Source organism: Mytilus californianus, unplaced genomic scaffold (genome assembly GCF_021869535.1).
Source record: "Mytilus californianus isolate M0D057914Y unplaced genomic scaffold, xbMytCali1.0.p SCAF_11, whole genome shotgun sequence".
Classification (NCBI taxonomy): domain Eukaryota; kingdom Metazoa; phylum Mollusca; class Bivalvia; order Mytilida; family Mytilidae; genus Mytilus; species Mytilus californianus.
Genome location: NW_026262593.1, coordinates 73,976,843 through 74,003,078, shown reverse-complemented (window position 1 = coordinate 74,003,078; position 26,236 = coordinate 73,976,843). Strand labels below are relative to the sequence as shown.

At 33.6% G+C, this 26,236-nt stretch overlaps 1 protein-coding gene across 1 annotated transcript in view; it reads right to left on the bottom strand.

Moving 5' to 3' along the window:
* Window positions 1-11,725: 11,725 nt before the first annotated feature.
* LOC127720667 (transient receptor potential cation channel subfamily M member 2-like) overlaps window positions 11,726-26,236 on the bottom strand; it is a 42,427-nt gene continuing 27,916 nt past the window's right edge. Inside the window, exons 20-28 of the mRNA XM_052227379.1 lie at window positions 25,122-25,367; window positions 24,103-24,277; window positions 21,868-22,036; window positions 20,701-20,933; window positions 19,379-19,457; window positions 18,240-18,264; window positions 13,317-13,385; window positions 12,338-12,400; window positions 11,726-12,109 (exon numbers count right to left, since the gene is read on the bottom strand). Coding sequence (XP_052083339.1) covers window positions 12,038-12,109; window positions 12,338-12,400; window positions 13,317-13,385; window positions 18,240-18,264; window positions 19,379-19,457; window positions 20,701-20,933; window positions 21,868-22,036; window positions 24,103-24,277; window positions 25,122-25,367 — 1,131 coding nt within the window. The 3' untranslated portion in view covers window positions 11,726-12,037. The remainder of the gene's footprint in view (window positions 12,110-12,337; window positions 12,401-13,316; window positions 13,386-18,239; window positions 18,265-19,378; window positions 19,458-20,700; window positions 20,934-21,867; window positions 22,037-24,102; window positions 24,278-25,121; window positions 25,368-26,236) is intronic.

Sequence of the window (26,236 nt, the reverse complement as noted above, 5' to 3'; positions counted from 1 at the left end):
GCTAGCATTATCATTAAACTTCACGTTCCGCTATATAGATGATGTCCTCTCACTAAATAATTCAAAGTTTGGTGGCTCTGTTGAACGCATCTATCCCATCGAACTTGCTGTTGTTTCGCCCATGCTATATGTTGTTTCAGCCTTAGTAGCCGTTGTTTCGACATTGTTATATATTGTTTTGGCCTTGTTAGCTGTTGTTTTGACCTTGCTATCTATTGTTTTGGCCTTACGATCTGTTGTTCGGCCTTGCTAACTGTTGCTTCGCCCTTGCTATCCGTTGTTTCGGCCGTGTTAGCTGTTGTTCGCCATTGTGAGCTGTTGTTTCACCCTTGCTATCTGCTGTTTCGGCCTTGTTAGCTGTTGTTTCGACCTTGCTATCTGTTGTTTCGGCCTTGCTATCTGTTGTTTCGATCTTGCCACCTGGTGTTTTGACCTTGCTTGCTGTTATTTCGCCCTTTCTTTATGTGGTTCGGCCTTGCTATCTGTTTTTTTGGCCTTGCTATCTATTGTTTCGGCCTTGCTCTCTGTTGTTCGCCCTTGCTAGCCATTGTATCGGCCTTGCTAGCTGCTTGCTAGCCGTTGTTTCGGCCTTGATAGCCGATGTTTTGGCCTTGATAGCTGTTGTTTCGTCTTGCTAGCTGCTGTTTGAGCCTTGCTAGGTCTTTCGCCCATGTTTGATGTTTTTTTGGCCTTGCTAGCTGCTGGTTGGGCCTTGCGAGGTGTTGTTCGCCCTTGTTAGATGTTGTTCTGGCCTTGCTAGCTGTTGTTTGGGCCGTGGTAGGTGTTGTTTGCTCTTGCTAGATGTTGTTTCGGCCTTGCTAGATGTTGTTTCGGCCTTGCTACTTGTTGACCAATGCTTACAATATGTATCGTAATCCGGGTGATTATTTATTTCTCTTTCAATAATTTTATAATATATAACGTTTCGACCATACGAATTCTGGAAGGGGAGGAGATTTGTTGATTTTTTTGCAAATTGAATTGTATTTTCATCTGTTGGTAGGCATGCTTGTTTTTTTACCGCGTAAACATTTATTTTTAATTTGTTTACAATTGTTTCCTGCGTTTTTTGTTGCAGCATATTTATTTTCATCCTATATTGTGTAAAACTATATGTTCAGCTCTTACCAGACCATGATATTTATTTTTAAGGTACCCCTGTTCCCCTCCCTTTTCATGAAAAAATCAAATGGTCGTTTCTTAACCAAAGTCCTTGAATTTAGAATTTTTTAATTATGTGTAATTTGTTGTGCTTGAAAACAAGGAACACCGTTTATTCTTCGTGTAAATACGGAACAGTGTGTTTGGTTGGACTTGAAGCTGAGGAATTTAACACTATCTGGTAGTTTAAATTAAAAATAATGCATGTTATCAGATAGGCGATAGATACCAAAAGGACATTCAAACTCATAAGTCGAAAAAAAACTGACAACGTCATGGCTAAAAAAGAAAAAAACAAACATACAAAAAAGAGTACACAAAACACAACATAGAAAACTAAAGACAGGTAATGGAATGTATATATCAGATGTGTACACTTAAAAAAGAAAAAAAAACCTAACTGTTATAAAAATATATACTATGGAAAACTGGTCAATACCTGACCATGTTTCAGCCGTGCAGGTAAATGGCTATACTTTACAAGCCTTATACTATTGACATGTTTAAATTATTAATTTTCAGGTATCCCAGTGAAAATTTGATATTAAGATAAAATATGTCTAATTGTGAATTTTGTAATGTGACAGTGGATATAGCGATACTGTTAACATGGACAGGTAAACCCATAATCTTTGTAAGTACCAAGTCAGGAATATGACAGTTGTTTTCCATTTAGAATTCGTTAGATGTGTTTGAGCTGTTAATTTTGCAATTTTATAAAGGACTTTCCGTTTTGAATTTCCCTTGCAGTTCGGTATTTTTGTTATATTTATTTTAGTAATATCACCGTTAAAGAGCCATTGTATATGGGAAGTCAATATATGTAACACTTTTATACGGCATATTATGTAACATAATATTTAAAAAAAAATCACTCTATAGGGGGGTTGTTTACTTTATTCATTTTTGCGATTGCGCTCAAAAACATTTACATCATATGAATACTTTGTTCCAAATATGTAGATACATTATTTTCCTTAAATATTATCAGATGTTTTATTACAATATTTTTGTTTTCAGATTGCTTCGAAGTCGGGTGTCTTGATTTAATATTTTCTATATTTTCCTCTTGGACCTCCTTGTATACATATTGTACATACCTAGGCATTGGTTCATTATAACGACTATGACCTGGTTTTAATATAGTGTAATTTTGAAGTGTAAATAGGTTACAATTGTTTTGTTGAGTGTATCGGTTACCGGTCACGTCATGATTTCCCTTGTATTAATAACGACAACCAGCCCCCACAGTAGTTATGTAAATACGCCACATTTGAAGGATTTTATGTAATCCCTTATGGAGTTACTTTGGCACCAATTCACTTTTTTTTACATTTATTAGCCATTGCGGTCGATGTGGTTTGAAAGAACCATGAATGTCTTTATCTTCTAAAAAATCAAATCCTTGGGTTAGTTTGTTCAACTTGTTTACAATAATAATTGTTTGGTTCATTTTATGCTTGGTCAGATTGCGTGTAATTTAGGCTTTTATCAATTTCTGAGACAACTTCGGGGATAGTAGCAATTTATTCATTGTTGACATCTTGACTGACCGTAGCTCTAATGTTTAATGTATATGTTTGAAATATTGACTAGTTCCAATGCTTAATGTATATGTTTGACATATTGACTGACGAGATCCAATGTTTTATGTATATGTTTGACATCTTGACTGACCGTAGCTCCAATGTTTAATGTATATGTTTGAAATATTGACTGACCGTAGCTCCAATGTTTGATGTATATTTTTGACATCTTGACTGACCGTAGCTTCAATCAATGTTTAACGTATATGTTTGGCATCTTGACTGACCGTAGCTTCAATGTTTAATGTATATATTTGACATCTTGACTGACCGTAGCTTCAATGTGTAATATGTTTGACATCTTGACTGACCGTAGCTCTAATGTTTAATGTATATGTTTGACATCTTGACTGACCGTAGCTCTAATGTTTAAGGTATATGTTTGACATCTTGACTGAACGTAGCTTCAATATTTAATGTATATGTTTTTGTTACCTTATACACCTTCTTAAAGGTGCTGAAGGCGTGTCGATGTCATTTTTTTACGACACTCTCCAATTCTTAATACAGTGTTGGTTATAACATCTAATTTAAAAGTGTATTACTTTTTTTTTACATCTAGGCATATCAGTGAACGTTACTCTCTTTATCAGACATGATACATTGTTATGGTAAAGATATAGTTTAGTTACAATGGTTATAATGACCTAAGTTTACCTTTGGTTATATAACCTCTCTACGTGTGCACCCATATGTGACTTCGATTTGAAAATATGGTCACTGCTGATCTTCCTTCGACCAAGCCCCCAAGGGTGACTGGGGAATAGAAGTATGGTCACCATTGGTCTTCCTCCGACCGGCAGTAAAACCCGTGCTAAAGTGGGGCGTCCGTTTGGCTGTGCGGGATGTACAAATTTGCAGCCACGTCCGGTCAGAATGGGGACGTTAAATCCGATGCCTCGTGTAAAGAGGGTGCCACGCTCTTTGCACGTTAAGAACCCTTGCAACAACTCTTTGAGGGGTCCGTAGGTGACCAGTTGCAAGGCAAAATTTCGGTCCCTATCCAATATACCCTCATTTCCCGTGGCAGTCTAAATTTCTCCGACCTTAATTCCTTAATCTATTACAGAACCTACCTATTGTATTTATTGTAAACTTGTTCTCGTCCTGAATATGCATGAAATATTTGCCACTGGACGTTAAGCAACTAACAATCAATCAATCCTTCGACCAACAGTGAAGCCCTTGCCAAAGTTGGACATCCGTGCGGTTGTGCGGAATGCAAACATACGTAGTCACGTACGGTCAAAATGTTGACATTAAATCCGATGCCTCGTGTAGAGAGAGTGCCACGTTCAGAAACCCTTGCAACAATCATTTCGAGGGGTCCGTAGGTGGTCTGATGAAAGACAAAATTTCTGTCCTTTTCCAATGTACCCTATCTGCTCATTGCATTTCAGGTTTCGCGTCCTTCGCTCATGTCAGCCCCCGTTGTTGGATCTAGCTATTGTGTTTGTTGTCAGAGGTTTTCGTCCTGAACATGAATAAAGTATTTGCCATTGGACATTACGCAAACATTAATCAATCAATCTCTACGGATGTTGCGCTCTACTGATGCAATCGTAAAATTAAAAAAAAAGAAACAACATGTCTTTGGTACTTGGTTTCGTTTGATTGCTGTTACATTGATCTATATTCCAGAGTCACATTAAATTATAACATCTGATGTATCTTTTCAGATAAAAAATGTATATATTTGTCAATTCAAAACTCAGGCTTAAAAAGGTGTAGGACAGATGCCCATTTGATCAACACGAGAAATAAACTTACTGTTTTTTAATTGGCGTGCGCAATCATTTGTTTATTGTTTATTGTTATGCTGAACTTTATAGCATGCATTCTAGATTAATCTTTTTCAATCTCGTCTTTCTGTTTGAATTTTTGGTATTTATTTCAGGATGCGGTTGCCCATCAGTAACCGTAAATGGAACTGTATCTGAAATTATAACAGCTTGCTGTGCTTATTGCCAGAAACATTGTTGTTGTAGCTGTATCATCACGACATGCGGAATTGAAGATTGCTGTGCTAATCCAGCATGCTGTACTGGACAGTCCAATCAAAATAATTTTGGAAAGCTGTACCAAAGTGTTCTAGGAAAATACTTTAAAGGTGTTTTTAGAATGTTCGATGAAGATGTTATAAAAAAAGGCGATGAAGGTGTTCAAGGAAAATTCTATGAAAAAAAGGATTCAAAGACACGCTGCAAATGATAATAGAATTAAAAACTATTTGCCTTAAATTAATAAATTGATGGAAAAACACGTTGATTGTACACTGCTTAATATTAAATGGTTGAGCGGCCAAATACGTTTAGTCTCAGAAAAGTAGAACATGAACGATATTCTAATAGACAACCATTCGGTCTAGCAACTGTTTTCGAGTAACTCTTGTCTTTTACTTTCTCCATCAAATGATAACTGATTGATAGTTTGGTCTGGGCAGCATGATTTATTTATTAGAGAGGCGAAAGATACCAAAGGGAAATTTTACGTCATAAATCGAAAACAAAATTGACAATGCCATGGCAAAAAACAAACAAACAAAAAAACGATCATAACAAATAGTATTCACAACCAGCATAGACTGAGCCATACGAAACCCATCAGAAAGCGATGGTAATCTCTGGTGCTCCGGAAGGGTAAGAATATCATGTGCAACATGTGAAACCCGTCGTGTTATTTGCTCTAAGCTAGCTTTTATTAACTGCGAGAACTCTTTGGGTTGGTTTTTAATCGTTTTTTGGGTTGATTGTTTATATCGATCTTATAATGAAGCCTTTTTCAACTGATTTGTACAGTTTGTTCTTATTGTGTGCTGTCCTGTCACTGTCACCGGTTGGAGAGGATTCACCACATAGAGTGCCACATTTTGTATATGTTTTTCTCAAGCAAGGAGTCTGAGAATCGGAGGTTGTAGTTGGTATTTGTCTATTATTTAAGGTAGCACAATACAAAAGCAACTAAATTTTATCAAAATTTCATTTTCAGCTGTTTTTGTTACTTCTTAATATTCAAAAACCACAGAATAAAAAAATATTTACATATCTTGCACTGTTAATGAGTTTTGATGATAATTAGTTTTATAAACAAATGCACGTGTCTGACTGGTACAAGATAAGAACATGTGGGCAGTACTATATGGTTAATCAATAGAATCATTTGATAGCTTTACGACCACTGACCAGCAATAAAAATAACAGTTATGAAAAAGAGGTGGATTAGGGATTTATGGAAAAATGAAGATAATGAATTCCAAATAAAAATACATTTCTGTATTGGAGCTACCAGGAGAAAAAACAAAACAACTATTTGGAGCTATAGAGGGAATCAAAATATAAATGTACAGATATTAAAAAAATATAATTGTACAACAATAAATGTAGCTGATGTTTATACTAGAATTTCTTGAGGAGAATGTTTAAATATGAATTCTTTTTAAAAGAAAATACAAATTAAATATTTCATTTTCAAACTGCAAAAAATGAAAAAAATCAACTTTGTGTAAAACACCATATTGTTATTGTATACAATTATAATTCTAGAAATCCCCATAAGGATCCTCTAGACAGACCAACTGATCATTTTGTGTACACATGCATAACTTACAATGCAAATAACAAAATATATCATTTTATATACTAAAAGAATAAAATCCATATTGAAAAAAGTAAATGCAATGTGTAATTAAACTTCTGAGATCATTAATAGTAAAGGTTTATCATGGTGGGCGGAGTTTTGACCATATCAGTAGCAACTGACTTAAGCAAGGTCAATATTGATGTAACATCTCCCGCCAGATCGGATTTTTGATGCATAGGGTGTGCATTCCCTTTATATATTTAGAATTGCTGAATTGGAATGCTTTCTTGCTGGTCAAAACCTAATTGATTTATGATTAAAGGCCAATCCTGAAGTATCCCCATGATACATGTGTGAATTATATTGAAGTTAATGGGGTACAAGTAGGAAAATCCTTATTGATTCAATTGTGACACATTCATTTTTGTCATGAAAATGTAGTTTTAAATGAAATTAGCTCCTAGATGGGTGCCCCTATATGTCTGATTTTCACACATGTTGTTCCTTGACCAGTTATCTTAAAAAGGGTGTCTCAGATTTCCAAAAACATCAATAGAACACATTTTATACCCAATTTAATTTAGTGATCTCTTATGAATTGAGGTTGCAAACTTCATTGAAGGTTTATGAGAGAATGAAATACAATAGGAAAAATCTGAGACACCCTTTTGGAGTCAAACTGTGTTGCACAAGAATCTATAAAATATATTTGGATGGTATGAATAACAAAGACGCTAATTTCATTCAAGTGTGGACATTACATTATAGCAACTAATTACATAATAATTAATTATGTAATAATCATGTCATAATGAAATGATCACCAGTTGAAAGATTAATCTTTCTTCTTTCTTTTGGTACCTCATTTATACAATTTAAAGCTGGATGAAAGAAATTACATCAATTTAAAGTTGTATGATTGGGGGTGAAAAAATCTTTGTATTGTGCTACCTTAATTTGTGTATCAGGCCGTTGGATTTCTCGTTCGAATTGAACTTTGTCATGTTTTATACCTTATTATCAGGTGTGAAATTCGCACATTTTGAAAGCTGTTCTGCTACCTACTGTTGATTCATCATTATTTCGTTGGATGTCAATTTTCGTGGAATTCGTGGGTACAGGTGAACCACGAAATTAAATGTTCAACGAATGACAAATTTTCTATAGGCTTGTATGAAGACTTCGGCAAAACCACAAAATTAAATATCCACAAACATGTAAGTTTTCCTTCATCCACGAAAATTGGTTCCCACGAAAAGAAATGAATCCACAGTATATACCTTACATTTACGTCATTTGATCTCTGGTGGATTGGTGTCTCATCGGTAATTTTACCACATTTCATTTATATCGATGACCTTAACCGTTTTTTTCGAATCTTTTGGGAAACTATGCTTGTCAATCCTCTTCAACTTGAACTAGATTTGACCTTCAAATTTGTTTTAATACTGCACGTGTGTATGGCTTACCAAATTATAAGCATAGTTCTTTTAAGCGTTTTATTCTTGTTTTGTTTACCCGAATCCTGAGCTATCCATTATCCCCATTTATACATGTGGTCCGTAAAGTCAATGAACATGTCTTTTTCTGATTTGTATGTATGCCTGATTAAATAAGCCATGATGGAATAATTTTAATGTTTATGTAAAACGTAACAATACAGTACACATTGTATTACGAATTATGCGTCTATATTAAAGTACTTCATATTTCACAACATAATTCTTTTTATACGTCATTATATAAGTTAGATAATTGATAAATATAAAAATAGGGAGATGAGGTAGGATTGTCAATGAGACAACTATCCACCAAAGTTCAGATGAAGTGGATGTAAGCAATTATAGGCAATGCTTCTGTAGCTTTAATCAAAATTCTCAGTTTAATCATTATATACTTTGTTTAAGATTCAGATAATATTTACTAATGAACAATGTTATTTCTTTATATTTTGTAATTATATTTAGTAGACTTGACCTGGTTTAAACAAAAACCCTTGTCCCACCAACATTCTTGTATTTGTCTTGTGTCATGTAAGTTTTTTTAAAAACAAAATAGCCAAATCCATCTATGGTCAACTTTGCCTGAGGGAGTTGAACCTTAGTTTTATTAATCATTTTCCAAACAAAAAGTCCATCATTGAAAACTATAATTTAAAAAAATATGTTTATATAGTTAAAAATAATACTTAAATTCAGTGAAAAACATATAAAGACTATGCATAGTCAAAATAATAAACATGAAATTATTTAGATAGGCATCTTAATTTCGTTATAAATTGAAATATTTTTTAAATGATATGCCGTTTTTACATTTTTGTTTTTATATTTGAATTAGAGTTTTTTTTTTCTTTAAGATACCAAGAAATCTTACATTCTTTGAATTACGTTCAAAAGTTTACTTACAATTTGAAGGATTTACTCGGGTTGCATAAGATTAAAAAAAAATCATACTGTGTAACAGTGACACCTAAAAATAAAACACTAATTTCTCTTATAATTTAATTTACTCAAAGTTTTCCCATTTTCGCATTTTTTTTAAATGTAATTCTTTATTAGAAAGTTAACTCAACCTATTATTTCACGTATGTTTAACACATTATCTAATGATAGGTCTAAAGTAAGTCTATTTTGTAGATTTCCTTTGTTTCCAAAGGAGCGACACTGGGTGGGTCGATAAGGTAAGATCTCCTACTATACATGTATCACCCGCCATGCGAATTTACACTCAGTCAAACGTCAACATCGGGAATAGAACAAAATCTATAGAATAACAGATCAAACGACTCTACTGGTATCTAAAGATCTAAAACTGAGAAAACATGTCGCTAGTCAATTGAGACAACGACAACTTGTATCTGTCAACCTTTTGGTAATGGTGACCATAAATCTAATGAAGTGGATTTTTGTTGTTCTTCTTTATGATTCTGTTGAATAGTTTTATTTGCGTACGAAACACACCCCTTTTAAGTTCATATAAAGTGAACATGCACAAGAGTAACGCATTGACTGAGATATATTGATACGACACGATGGAGCAGATGTAAGTACCTGCTGAAAAAAGGGAGGTTGACAATTGGAAAATTGAATATATTGAATATAAAACCACCTCTACTGGTACTTCATGATAGATTGCTTTATATATAAATTGGGTAAAATAATTCTACTTTTACCTTTAGATCAATACAGCATAAATCAAAAACGTATTTACAAAACAAAACTCCAAGGTATATTCAAAAAGGGGGAAGTCCACAGAACCTGAGAAAATCAAACGCTCGCGTATATCAACCATTGGAACGAATGGAAAACATCTGTCATATTCAAGAGTGTCAATTATAAGCTCATTTGGCCCAACAGGTCGGTATGAGCTATTTCTATAACTTGGCGTCCGTCTTCGTCGTTTATACAAAAATATTCTCCTTTGACGCAGGAGCACCTGAGATCCCCCGGTTTTAGGTGGGGTTCGTGTTGCTTAGTTTTTAGTTTTTAATTTGTGTTTTGTAAACTGTTGGTTTTTCGGGGTTTTTTTTGAAATGGCATTTTTAGTTTGGGAAATAAGTATTTATGGAACCTCAACATTTATGTATAAAAACTAGAAGACGTGGAATACATGACCTAGACTGCAACCCAGGAACAAAAATAACCATAAGATATCTAAAAGGCATCAGTCTTTAACAATTGACACGTGTCTATACAATATTTTAGCTCAAAATGGTTTGGAGTCGATGAAAATTGTGTTTAAATAAAACACAAAGTTGTCCTCATAACTTTTAAAAACATTAACATATGAAACAAGACAACGTAATAAGATTTTTCTGACTAAAGACCGGTTCACGAATATTAGGCGGCGTTAAACAAGATATTTAAAATCTGAGCCCTCCCCATAATTATTCTCGATCAATGGCCAACCTATACGCACATCAAATAGTACACTTTAGAGATCAGGACATCACTGAACTCCTAAATACAGGTAAAATAGAAGACGAAAAAACGAAAAATAATCATACATGATGTTATATTAAAGACTGATCGTATTCAGTGACCACAAGCTTAAAGTTCTTGACCTGTTGATGTGGAATTATGCCGTCCTATCAATTCTACCAAAAAGCTGTGCCAACCATGTCTTACACCTTTTTTTCATAGCGAGTACTTTAACAACTGAAAATGAACAAGTCAGAACAATCGAAACAAGTGAACACTTATTGAATCCAGATATCAATACTACTAAAGGAAGGAACCGATTTCATTGAGCCACAACTCCTCTGAAACCATACAAAGTCGGAAATATTTGTGATATGACGTATAAATGTAGTGTTTTGTACTTCCTAAATTTGTCTTTGAAACAATCTTTTTTCCACAGAAAATGCCAATTTTTGAGAAAATATCCAAATTCGGAGACCGTTATCGATCCATGTCTTATACGCTTTCGCGAAGGCTCAGTCGACGTACTGCCCGCGAAATTTAAAAACTCTGTTTTTAACACTTGCCCAATTGTACCGCGATTCGCGGGCATCTTCTAGTAAAACAAAAATCATAAAAGGGGCTCGTGTAGTTTAGGAAGCAAATATATATGGGAACTTTGAGATGTTCAGTAGCAGCTTTTAATTCAGTCGTTGTTGAAGTACTTCGGTAAGATATTTACGTTAATCGACGAAAACATTGTTTACACAACACGTTTTCCTAAAGTTTGTTCTATAGCCTCGGCATCTTTCAGAAGAAATCTTGTATTAGGTCATTTTAGAAATATTTAAAACAAAATATCTTCAAAAATTGATGATTTTTTAAAACAAGGAATCAAAACTTTATAATCAACATTCTCTCGTCTTTAGAATGATTTGCAGAAAGGGGAAAGGGAGGCGTTAATGAGTTTACAAAACACCTCTTCCAGTTAATTTTAAAAGGTGGATGGAATTTTGGGCCTTTCTTAGAAACACAACACCTCACGGTATTTGACAAAGTGTCCGGTAACAACATGGCCACACGGATCATATAATAACCTATGATTATCAAAGCTTTCTAGAGCAGTAAAATTGGTACCGTCAATATTATAATTACCACTTGGCTGATACCTTTGCTGGTGGACTATTTGTTCCCGATAGTATCACTAGCTTAGTAGCCAGTTCTCCTACCATGCCTTTTTTTAAATTTGTTGTTATAAAATTTCGAAATCTTTTTGAATAAAGGAATTTTTCTCCCTCGTGGAAAGCTCTGATTCCTGGTCCAGTTTTGAATTTACTTTTGTTCTATTTGTGGTTTTATCAGCTCTTAAACGTTTGTATTATGTTTTGGGCTTTCAAATATTTTTGCCAAGAGATAATAATAGTCACATTTCGCACATTTGGTTCAATACAATGGGTACCGTCAATGTTATTTCAATAACCAGTCAGGAGTGGTGTATCCAATGTCTACGTCGGCAGCAAACGATGTACAGTTAAAACTAACATTTGATCTTTTTTAGGTGTAAGATAGAATAAGTAAAGCGGTATCATAAATAACGGAGAAAAACATTTCTGAACATTACAATCATTTACTTAACATGCTATTTTGATTAAAGAAAAACAATTCTCTATCAACATATTCATGTTTCAAATTGGGTTATTTAAAATTCTAGAAAAAAAGCACAATTCTCTCTCATTATAAATCCCTATATTGTACTCAGGATGTATTGTTACTACGATTATATCATTCAGATCGACTACAGAAGACATTAGACTAAGATCCATTCATATCATTTCTAGGATCGTGTTTTAAACTTTCTTCCATACTTTGCAATTTGTCCATCATCTGAAAAAGTAAAAGAGCAAAGATGTAGACGTAACAAGTGTTTTGATCGAATTTTAAATCAATTAAAATGTCTTTTGAGAAGTTATGAAAGTGTTTCTTTATTGGACAGATATGTGCTTTAAGTTGCACTAATTTATCAACTGTTAAAATACAATGAAATAAAACAGTCATGAGTTTGCAAATAATTAAACAAATATCAGAAAAAAATCAATTATTTAAACTACAAACCATTTTCTTTGTATCCTTTAATTCTGTTAAGCTACCTTCCAGATTTTTAAGTCTGTTGATTATCTGAAAAAAGATAATAGATAATCAAACATATTCCGAGTAAATGTAGTCTTCTTTATTTTAGTAACATATTCCGAGGAAATGTAGTCTTCTTTCTTGTAATAACATATTCCGAGTAAATGTAGTCTTCTTTATTGTAATAACATATTCCGAGTAAATGTAGTCTTCTTTATTGTAGTAACATATTCCGAGTAAATGTAGTCTTCTTTATTGTAATAACATTGAGATTAAGCTTTTACAGTGACAAACTCGTATTTATACATTATGTTTGCACAGAAATAAAAAATAAACAAATAATAAAAAAAATAATTATGATTTTATTAATCAACGAATAAATATATGCATAATAGTTAACATAAAAAAGGCACATAACTACGCTGAACAGTGATAACAAAACCTATACTGTTGACACGAGGACTTTGCACAAATGTTTGTAGAAACAATGTGATGACAGACATTTACACAGTTATGTTTTGCACACAGATTTATGTACAACAATTTTGATAATAAGAGGATTTTTTTACTGGAAAATCGTTTACATCTAACATAATTGTATCAAACAAGGATATGCAATTGCACAAACAACATGACGAATGCAAAAAAGTAAAACAAAAAATACCGAACTTCAAGGCAAGTTCAAAAGGGGAAAGTCCAAAAATCAAAAGCAAACGCTATCAATCAACGGAACAAGTGCAAAACAACTGCCATATCCCTGATTTGGTACAGGCAACACATGGAACAAGTTCTGCTTACCTTGCCGTAGCACCTAAACTTACCCCCAGTCTTTTTGTGGGGTTCGTGTTGCTCAATCTTTAGTTTGCTATGTAGTATTTTGTGGAGTCGTCCGTCTTTTTGTTTTACTTGGTGTTACCAGTTTATCTTCAGCCTGTTTTTTTAAAGAATATGTTTGTTTACATACCTCTTGAGTTATCCTGTTATTACTCTCCTTTTGTATTTCTTGCTTTGTGCTATTAGAGTCAGGTTCTCTCTGAAGCATTTATAAAAACATGTTTTTATAGAAATAACGTTGACTGATTCTAATATATTTTTCTTAGTTGTTTAAAACCAGTTGTTGGCATGATACGGGTTATGTTCTTCTCATATATATTTTATGATGGTATGATACTAAACCCCTAACGGGAGGGATTATACTTGATTTTCATATGATGAAGACATAATCTTTCAATCATTTTAATTGAGATCTGGAGCTGGCATGTCAGTAACTGCTAGTAGTCCTTTGTTCATTTATGTATCATTGTCATTTTGCTTGGTTTCTTTTGTTACCTATTCGGACATCGGACTCGGACTTCTTTTGAACTGAGTTTTACTGTGCGTATTACTATGTGTTTCTTTATTATACATTGGCTAGAGGTATAGGGGGATGGTTGAGATCTCACAAAGCATGTTTAACCCCGCCGCATTTTTGCGCCTGTCCCAAGTCAGGAGCCTCTGGCCTTTGTTAGTCTTGTATGTTTTTTAATTTTAGTTCATTTATATGTTTTGGAGTTTAGTGTGACGTCCATTTTCACTGAACTAGTACACTATTTTATTTAGGGGCTAGCTGAGGACCACCTCCAGGTGCGGGATTTTCTCGCTGCGTTGAAGACCCAGTCTGTTCTTTGGTCGAGTTGTTGTCTCTTTGACATATTCCCCATTTCCATTCTCAATTTTAGAGATACATGAATGCACAACTGTTTAAATTAAACACATTTAATGATATTGATAAATGCATGATCCGTCATTGTATCTGATAGGACACCGTAAATTCTGAAAACAACACTTTATAAATTGCATGCGTCCGAAGCGCTTTTTATGATTTTTGTTCGTCAGGAACACTCAATGACGACTAACTGAAAACTAAGGATGCATAAGAACCGAACCAGTTGAAGAGCTACATGACCCCCCCCCCCAAAAAAAAAAAAACAAACAAACAAAAAAAAACCTAAAATTAATAGCCAAATTGATCTAATTCAGCATTGTCGGAGGGAATTGAAACCTTAGTTTCTAAATAATTTATAAATTTATAAACAGACAATTTTTCAAAAGTTTGTTAAAAATCATTTCAGTACCGAAATACTGACTACTGAGCTGATGATACTCTCGTGCATAAATAGTATACTAGTCGCGGTATCGACCCAGTGCTGTTAAAAATGAAAACAACACTTTATAATGTTCATGCGTTCGAGGAGCTTTTCTGGATAAACCTTTATCAGAAATTTCCGATGTCGAATATTTGAAAGCCAACGATGTATAAGAATCGATACAATTGGAGAGCTACATGTTCAAGATACAATTTACATTTAAAATTCCCCAAATCTATACGTTTCACATATAGCTGTTTTAACATAGAATTAAAACCAAAACATGTTAAATTACCTTGATAATTTCCGTATGCTACACTAATTTGGAGTTGGGTAACACCCCTACGATAACTACACCGATTATCTCAGTTTTTGTTCATTGCCTAAAACCCATATGACTTCTACACCGATTATCTCAGTTTTTGTTCATTGCTTAACGACATACCGATTATCTCAGATTTTTGATTGCTTAACGACACACCAATTACTACACCGATTATCTCAGTTTTGTTCATTGATTAACGACACACCGATAATCTCAGTTTTTGGTCATTGCTTAACGACACACCGATTATCTCAGATTTTTCATTGCTTAACGACACACCAATTACTACACCGATTATCTCAATTTTTGTTCATTGCTTAACGACACACCAATTATCTCAGTTTTTATGTATGACTAAAAGGCACACCGATTACTACATCGATTATCTCAGTTTTTGTTCATTGGTTAACGACACATGGATTACTACACCGAATATCCCAGTTTTTATTTATGGCTTAACGACACACCGATAACTATATCGATTATGTCAAGTTTTTGTTCAATGCTTAACACCCAACCGATTACTACATCGATTATGTCAGTTGTTGTCATTGCTTAACGACACCCCAATTACTACACCGATTATCTCAATTTTTATTCGTTGATTAAGGACACACCGATTATCTCAGTTTTGTTCATTGTTTAACGACACACCGATTACAATACCGATTATCTCAGTTTTTATAAACGGGTAAAAGGCACACCGATTACTACATCGATCATCTCAGTTTTTGTTCATTGCTTAACGACACACGGATTACTACACCGAATATCCCAGTTTTTTTAAGGCTTAACGACACACCGATAAATATATCGATTAAGTCAAGTTTTTGTTGAATGCTTAACGCCCCACCGATTAATACGTCGATTATGTCAGTTGTTGTTCATTGCTTAACGACACCCAAATTACTACACCGATTATCTCAATTTTTGTTCGTTGCTTAACGACACACCGATTACTAAACCGATTATCTCAGTTTTATTGATGGCTTAACGACACATCGATTACTACTTCGAATATCACAGATTTATTCATTGTTTAACGACACGCGGATTACTACACCGAATATCCCAGTTTTTATTTATGGCTTAAGGACACACCGATAACTACTTCGATTATGTCAGTTTTTTGTTCAATGCTTAACACCCCACCGATTACTACACTGATTATGTCAGTTGTTGTACATTGTTTAACGACGCCCCAATTACTACACCGATTGTCTCAGTTTTTGTTCATTGCTTAACGATGCACCGATTACTACACCGATTATCTCAGTTTTTGTTTATTGCTTATTGACACACTGATTACTACATCGATTATGTCAGTTTTTATTCATGGCTTAACGACACACCGATTACTACATCGATTATCTCAGTATTTGTTCATTGTTTAACGACTCACGGATTACTATACCGAATGTTCCAGTTTTTATTTATGGCTTAACGACACACCGATAACTTGATCGATTATGTCAGTTTTTTTGTTCAATGCTTAACACCCCACCGATCACTACACCGATTATGTCAGTTGCTGTTCATTGCTTAACGACACCCAAATTACTACACCGATTATCTCTGTTTTATTTATGGCGTAACGACACACCGATTACTACATCGATTATCTCAGATTTGTTCATTGTTTTACGACACACGGATTAATACACCGAAAATCCTAGTTTTTATTTATGGCTTAAGGACACATCGATAACTACATCGATTATATCAGTTTTTTTAATGCTTAACACCCCACCGATTACTACACCAATTATGTCAGTTATTGTTCATTGCTTAACGACAACCCAATTACTACACAGATTATCTCAATTTTTGTTCGTTGCTTAACGACACACCGATTATCTCAGTTTTTTTGTTCATTGCTTAACGACACAGAGATTACTACACCGATTATCTCAGTTTTATTTATGGCTTAATGACGCACCGAGTACTACATCGTTTATCTCAGATTTGTTCATTGTTTAACGACACACGGATTACTACACCAAATATCCCAGTTTTTATTTATTGCTTAAGGACACACCAATAATTACATCGATTATGTCAGTTTTTTGTTCAATGTTTAACACCCCACCGATTACTTCACCGATTATGTCAGTTGTTGTTCATTGTTTAACGACAACCCAATTACTACACCGATTGTCTCAGTTTTTTGTTCGATGTTTAACACCCCACCGATTACTACACCGATTATCTCAGTTTTTGTTTATTGCTTATTGACACACTGATTACTACATCGATTATGTCAGTTTTTTGTTCAACGCTTAAAACCCCACCGATTACTACACCGATTATGTCAGTTGTAGTTCATTGCTTAACGACAACCCAATTACTACACCGATGATCTCAGTTTTTGTTCATGGCTTAACAACACACCGATTACTGCATCGATTATCTCAGTTTTTATTCATTGCTTAACGACACACCGATTATCTCAGTTTTTGTTCGTTGCCTAACGACACACTGATTACTACATCGATTATCTCAGTTTTTATTCACTTCTTAACACAGCATCCGATTACATCAGTTTTTGTTCATTGTTTAACACAATACCCTTTTACCCCCGTTTTTTATCATTGCTTAACGCAATATGTAATTATCTCAGTTTTTGTTAATTGCTTAACACAAGTGTTTCTTTCACATCGATTTATGAAATTTATCATCGGTAAACTACTGCAGTTATTGCATTAACTTCATGACACATTGAAACATTCTCTTTTTTCGTAATACAATTTGCCAATTACAAATTTTATGAATAAAGTCGAGCAATCGATTGAACCGTCTTGACAGCCAACTCCCGACTTTCTGTATTAGAAACTTGTAACGGCGGCTTCGATGGTGAAAGCACGTAGATTCACGTTGGTTAGATCAAAACAAACTGAAATATTCCATATTCAGAAAAAAAATATCATAGCTTAATGACATTTTTTTATTTGTAGAAAATGAAACAACACGTTATAAATGTCATGCGTCCGAAGCGCTTTTCTAAATTTACCTTCATCATGAACGCTCAAAGAAAAATATTTGAAAGCCAAGAATGTACAAGAACCGAAACAGTTGAAGAGCTATATAACCAAAAAGGAGCTAAAAAAATAGCAACATCTATCTCAGGTCAGCTTTACATGAGGGAGTTGACACCTTGGTTTCTTTATAATTTCAAAATTTATAAACGGACAATTTAAAGAAGGTTTTTAATAAATAAATATTATACAATATGATTTAATTTTCAGTCATCTTTTGGTTGCATGAACATACTAATAGTGCCAACGTTGCCCAAAACACAATGCTTTCTGTATAAAAACATATGTATAACGAATTGATGTATATGACATGTATGATTTAATTATATATTTACATCTAAATCGATCACTCGTATTCGACAATCAAAATTAATTACTGTTAAACAAAAGAAAAGGTTTACCGTAACTGTGTTAACATCTATTTTCCTGCAAAAAAAAAATAATCGTCATCCGTAATAAAAAGAAAATGCACATTATAGCAAATGTTTTTTTTTTTCTTTATTTCAAATGAATTCTTGACAGCTGATCTGTCACATAAAGATCATCTTAAATCATCAAACCAATTATTACATGATTTCAGAAAACGAACGGCTCGAGTAGGAACAACTAATTTGAAATATACGTGGTGACCTTAACAATGTTAGATCTGAAATATTCTCCCCTCAGCGGAGACATGGCCAACACTTTGGCCATAACCCTACGCCACTCGGACAACTAGACTTTATCTATATTTATGGAAAATATTAAGAAGGAAATTTATGATCATCATTGTCATTATACCTTAAAAACATACACATTATATATGCAAACTTAATGTTTTCTCTTTTTTTCCGATCCTTTAATTGCACACATTATAACTTGATGTTTCAAGTTTAAGGATGTAGTCATTTCAGGTTAAGGAATTTTTTTCAGATGTTCGGACTCCTTGGGTTTTTCCAACGACATAAGGTAAAATATTTTGCCCCATATCACCCACTTTTCTTTTCCTAGAAGACTTAAATAGCTCATAAAAGGTCGTTACTAAAATTTAAGCAGATTCTAGATTTCCTTTCTTACGATTTGAGATCCAAATAATGTCAATGCTAAATATAAGGCTAAAGTCCGAGTCAAACTTATCCCGCCATTTTTTAAAAATCAAATATCTCGAAAAGGAGTGCCAAAACCTATCATTATTTTGAGATTATTTTGTTTCTTAACCAATGCTCTTCTGAATTATAATATGAATTTTAAATTCCAATTTTTTTAAAATTTCACCTGAAAACATCCTTAAGTGTGACACCGTCCTTACTTCTTTGTAATATTGGCCACTTGACGACGAAAACACATAGCAACAAGAGTTTAAACATTAATCAAGCTCTATTAATTTTTTCTTCACATAGACAACATGGAAAACATGTATTTTAAAGGAAAATATAATTCTTATTTGGGAAGATTAGATTTCAAATAAAGAAAAAGAAGAACACACTGTCTCTAAAATTCATTACACACCATTCAAATATACACTACAAATAGACAATAATGCATTGGATAGTATATTTACCCTTGGTCTCTTTGAGCCTTTGTCTCCTCTGCTTCTGTCGATTTAAGTTTCAAATCATAATTAGAATCAAAGAGAAAAACTGAAAGTAAAGCATCAAATACTTTTACGATAACTATCAATAGTTAATTTAATTTTTTCATATATTTTTCATTTAAGACTTCATGTAATATAGGGACACTGGTTTAATGTCTTTTTAAACAATGAATGAATATTCTGTAATTGGAACTTCACTTAAATACACGAATAAAGTGAACAACACCTATTTCTATCAAAATAAATATTTTTGAGAAGAGTCAACACTAGATAACTAAAATCATAATATAGATATAAGATGTGGTATGAGTGCTAATGAGACAACTCTCCATCCAAGTCACAATTTGTAAAAGTAAACCATTACAGGTCATAAGTACTTTTACATTAAAATGCCTTCTTAAGGATATCACCAAAACAAGGACTACTAAGCATCTTCAATTTTCCAATTTGACACAGATCGACAACTTCAAGGTAAAATAGCAGACTTGATCAAATTACCATTTCTCTGCAGCAACTTACCCTCTTTGTCATAGCGTTTACATATTTTAAACAATGCTTTACGCACGTGTATCGTCACACTATACATGCTTCATGATTAAAAAATGCTTCAACACAGTTACACCCCCCCCCCCCCCCCCAGGGTGACTAGCGAATAGAAATATGGTCACCACTGTTCTTCCACCGACCCCAGTAAAACCCTCGCAAATTTTTACCGACCTTCATCCCGGACCGTCTCTATTACAGGACTTACCTATTGTATTAATTGTTAATTTGTTCTCGTCCTGAATATGCATGACATATTTGCCACTGTACGTTAAGCAACCAACAATCAATCAATCAATCAACGCAATTAAGTGGAAAACGACTGATATCAACATACACAGGTTTAACGGAATGAAATGGTTGACCGATACGCTATGTTGTGTACAAACTCAATAGCGACATGTTTTTGCTGTCATAGACTTTCGGATAACAGAATAGTCGTGCGATATGTGACATTACAGACAAGGTACTATTCATAGTTGTGACATTTGTTGTGAGTAAGTGTGGATACGCATTGCGATTGATGGCATACTAACAGACGCTTACCCTTTCGAAGCAACCGTTTAGTGTTCATTTGATTCCCCCAGTTTTTAATTATTTACCTTGATTGATTCTTCGCATTTGTATTTGCACTTGAGGTTATAACTGTAAAAGTTTAAGTGTACATCTTTCTTTGAAATGTCTGCAAATTGACTTATCTAAACAAACTTTTCGAAAACCTTCTATTTTTTAAAAGTGCACTATACCTCTGACAAATGGTGGGTGATGATTAAGCTCTTTAGTACGATCAGTTTCGTCAGAATTCTGTTGTCGTAGATTTGCGCAGAGAAGCCACACAATTGCAACTACGGTTCCCGGTAAGGTAAGTAACTGGAGGTGTATTGGAAATATTGTTTGAATACTATATTCCTCAAGAAAAGATGTCTGTAGCTCCGACCAATAAATCATCGATTTTGTATGGACGTCCTCAAAAATGTTACTGAAATTCATTTGAGCAAAGGTGTCAAAATTCGTTTTACAAACAATATGTGTTTATCTTTGGAAAATATGTCTGTTTGGGTTGCTCAGCAACATTTTGTCAATATAACGGACATATAAGCAACTGTCATACAAGTAGGAGGTTTATTTTGTTATAAAACCAGATAAAACCACCATTTTCGGAAAATGCTTGTTCCAAGTCAGGAATATGAAAGTTGTTTTCCACTCGTTCATTTGGTTGCAAACGTTTGATTTTGTCAGTTTTTATGGACTTCCACTTTTTGAATATATCATGGAGTTCAGTATTTTTGTCATACTTTTTTCAAATGCAATGTTGAAGAGTATTAAAAACCAAAAATTCCGATAAGTTGTGCGATACGGATAATACGATCTATTCCTGGGGATAGACAAATATTAGTGTTCCAAATAATTTAACATTTAAAAACATTACATTTACAAAAAAATGAATTCAGTACATGTATCAATACCAAAGTGCTGACTACAGGATTTGTAAAAAAAGGCAACAGTAGTATACCGCTGTACAAAAGTCATAAATCGATTGAGAGAAAACAGATCCGGGTAACAAACTAAAACCGAGGGAAACCCTTGTTGACGAAATGTGTTAATCCGTTGTCACAGATAATATTTGTTTAACGAAGCAGACAGGACTACAAACAAAATAACTACATTTGTAAGTGTTTTCTGTGATTAGAAGCATATTTATTAGTTCAATATTTCCTTAGTTTAGTTTTTTATGTTTTGTTTTGTTTTGTATATAATTGGTTGTCGTTTGGTCGTTTTTCGTTTTTTCCATTGGCAATGACTTCTGAGTTTGAATTTTCCTCTGGTATTTTTAGCCTCTCTTTTGTATAGATCTGAGCACATTCAATATCATGTTTTTTTGCATTGTTCAGCGTATACCATTTACTTTATACCTGTACATAGCTATCAAAAGATTCAGCATTATGACCACTGCTATCAATGCGTAAAGGGCTTTTAAGTAAGGTGTAATGTATAAACCAAGTTTCGTTGGACATCGCGGTAAAACTCCACTCACATCACTTTCATATATTGTCTTGTTGAAGGTGCAGTTCGGTTCAGTCACTAAGATTGAATGAGACACAAAATTAGAAACAGAGAAGCAATAATAAACTAATTTTACCAAACAATTTTGTACATTTCACTTGAGAAAGAGTTGTTCTTATTATTATAATTTACAAATCTAATAATTTATGCTCTTTCAAAACATGTCAAGTTTAATATACAATTTGGTGTCTCAATTTTATTGCGGGAAAAGAAAGTATATCTTATTTATGAAGATAGATAGTATAATAATTTTAACCATGTCACAATTGTTATAAAAAAAACCGATTAGCATAGTTTCACAAAATAGAAAACAGATAAAAATAAAGTGTATGAATCATGTATATTTATATAATAACAAAATCAATTCCACAAAAATGATTTTAAGACTGTCACAGTAAAATGTGTTCGTAAATAAACAGGTTTTACGTAAGATGAACTACCAAAAACATCTTGCAAATTTTATTTCACATCTGCTCTCAAATGTTTACTTGCGTTAACCAAAATATATATACACAGATATAAAATCTTTATGCATTTATTAGATTAAAGTTGATTAAAGCCGCGCTAGATTTCTTGACGGTGTATCTATTAAGTTATGTAAATTAAAGTTTGATCTATCTAGTCTTTTTCCTTGAAACAAATCAAACAGCAAGAGCACACGCTTTTTAAATGCTGCAAATAATAAACCAGTAGGAGTACCGTATTCGGAAAGTAAAAGATTTATATATTTTAAAAGATGCTAAATTGATATTTAAACTCATGAGTCGAAAACGAACTGAAAAGCAGATAAATAGTATACAAAACACAACATAGAAAACTGAGCAACACGAACCCCACCTTAAATTGAGAGGGATCTCAGGTGCTCAAGAACGGTAAGCAGTTCCTGCTCAATATGTGGCACCCGTTGTGTTTCTCTTGTAGGTACAAACACGATAATAAGTCTTATTCGGTAGGTCAAATCGATGACAAGAGGACGGGAATGAATGTGGTTATAACAATTGGTACATATCCGTCGTCATATGTGAAAAAAATATTGCATATCGGTCAACCAACTCATGATGGCGTCCGTAAAGTGTTCTATTGATTAATTGATTGGTGTTTAAGGCCACTTTCAACACTATTTTGCTATTTCGTGCCGGTAAGTTTTTATGGATGGAGGAAGCCGGAGTCCCCGCAGGAAACCAACGACCTTCTGAAACCCGTCTTTCCCTTTTGTTTATGTACAAAATGACATGTTTCTTAAAATCAGTATTATTGCTGTATTTATATTATTTCGTTTTAAAGATTTCGTTATACACTGGCTCACACAATGAAATTTCAGTTCAAACGAGTTAATTCGCGAAACTCACCTGAACTGAAAATCACACGAATTTGTTTACGTTAATTTTCAAAAAAGGTATTTAAACACCATTAAAATCATGAAAAATACATATTTTCTTTATAAAGTTCAAGTAAAATTCACGTGAAAAATTTCACTTGAAATTAATGTGAATCTTAATTCACATGAAATTAACGTAAATTTTTTCATGTGAGTTACACGTATAATCTCGTTTGAGTTGAATTTCACATGAGTATTTTCACGTGAATGTCACGTGAACTTTACACAATAAATTAGCATTTTAGTTAAATTTAAAATTAGAATACAGTAAAAAAGTAAAATAGCAAAAATGCCGAACTCCAAGGAAAATTCAAAACGGAAAGTGTGTTTATCAAAAGGCAAAATCACAAGCTCAAACAGATCAAACGAAAGTTTACTTGCACCTTGTTCTTGCTAACAAAACGATCCTTAATACCAAAACCTTCCTGACTCAAAAATATATATGACGGTACCTTTAACATTTAGGAAAGTGATAATAGTTGCATCATTCTATACGAAATCGAAATTATAAACCATATTGTTAAAGTAATAAGCAGTAGCGTAACAAAATAGGTACACATATCAATTTAAAAAATTAGATAATGATAGATGTTATATCTTCCCTAGTTCCGGTTGTAATTCCTCATTGCATGGAATTGTCTTGCATATCATTTCTCATTTTGACAAAATAGTACTTAAGGTAATGAAATATTTATTTGACTCTTACATGTATCAGCTTCTAAGTTCACTTCTCCAAATAATATCCAATATCCATTCGATAAAATTTTTTCGATCTCTGTCCAGCTAGCCTCAGAATTCGGATATAGAAGCGCATAAAAAGACACGCTGTACCAAAACATTATGACAAACATAATTGTCATGAATGCAATAGTATGGTTAATCTGAAATTAGAATATACCAAACATGACCCGTACATAAATAAAAAAAACCAATAATATCACTAAGTAGGAAAACTTGTTCTTCTCTGATTTGAAAAGCAAATTCAGATTTTCATGTTGTAAATTTTAGCCTCGGCAGCTCGAAAAGTATCACTTTTATTGTGATAATGATGTTGATCATTTGATTTTAATATTTTTATTTACTACAATAGTTTTGGTAAAACGTTCAGTAGAAAAATGCTAACACAAATTGAAGAAATGGAGTAAAAAGTTAGGTTAACAACTTAGTGTCTTGATACCTTGCAATAGCAAGTAAGTGGATGAGAGGCAACAGTTCCGACTGTCCGTAATATTGAATTATTGAGATTATATTAAACCTTACGATTCGAAAATAACAAAGAAACTTATTATTTCCATAACCTCAAAGGGTGACTCGGGAATAGAAATATGGTCACTACAGGTCTTCTTTAGACCAGCAGTAAAACCCTTACCGAGGTGGGGCGTCCGTTTAGCTAAGCGGGATGTACAAGTACGCAGCCACATCCGGTCAGAATGGGGATGTTAAATCCGATGCCTCTTGTAGAGAGAATGTCACGCTCTCTGCACGTTTAGAACCCTTGCAACAACACTTTGAGGGGTCCGTAGGTGGCCTGTTACAAGACTTGAATTGTTTTATACTAGTCATGTTGGGGTCCTTTATAGCTTGCTGTTCGATGTGAGCCAAGGCTCCGTTTAGAAGACCGTACTTTTACCTATTATTGTTAACTTTTTATAAATTGTGACTTGGATGGAGAGTTGTCTCATGTGCACTCATACCACATCTTCGGATTTATATAGTCTTACATACCATCATTCGAATTATGATTAACTTTGGTCCGAGAAACTCATTTATGTAGTACAAACTGAGTAATCTTATGCAAATAAGCATAAATATTGCAACTAATAAACATTTTGACGTAGTTCGGAAAAAAGATCCTTCAACAGCTCTCAGTAGCATTCCAGACGTATATCCTATAATCAAAATGCAATCTGCTATGTTCCACCAATCACGAAAATATGGTTTGATTCTTTTTCTTACTAAAGCAACAATAACCTAAAACAAAATAGACATGTACGTTAAACGGAACCAATTTAAGCTTATATATTACACACCTTTTATAAACTATTACACACCTCCTATTATATATTACACACAGTCTATAAACTATTACTAACCTCCTATAAACTATTACACACCTTCTATAAACTATTACTCACCTTCTTCAAACTTTTACTCATATTCTATAAACTATAACACTACTATTATTCCGATAAGGTATCATTCATAAATAGCACACTTATAATTACAGCCAGTCATTAGTGATATTGTCCATTACACTTCTACAAAACTGAGAGTGACTTGATAAAAGAAAGGCGAAAGATACCAAAAGGGACATTCAAACTCCTAAGTCGAAAATAAACTGACAACGCCATGACTAAAAAAGAAAAAGACAAACAGACAAACAATAGGACACAAAACACAACATAGAAAACTAAAAACTGAGCAACACGAACCCCACCAAAAACGGTTGGTGATCTCAATTGCTCCGGAAGGGTAAGTAGATCTTGCTCCACATGTGGCACCCGTCGTTATAATCTAGACACCATGTATCAGGAGCTAACTTGTAAACAACAACACGCTTTTCAGAAAATCATACAGGGGAAGACAAAGTAAAAAATAACCAAAATATACAAATGTATATAAACTCCATATTAAGTTCTTTTGAAACCTTTTAACATGAGCATAGAATGTTCATAATGGTAGATTGAAGTCATCTCCTTTGTCGCAGTTTTCAATTGACCCTGTCCGTCAAATATTAAGCGTAAGATAAAACTTTCATGAAACCTGTTTTGCTTCTCTGCAAAAGAATTATTTTATATTTGGTCTGCAGCTTGATAATGTTGAGTTGTAGCATGTGAGAT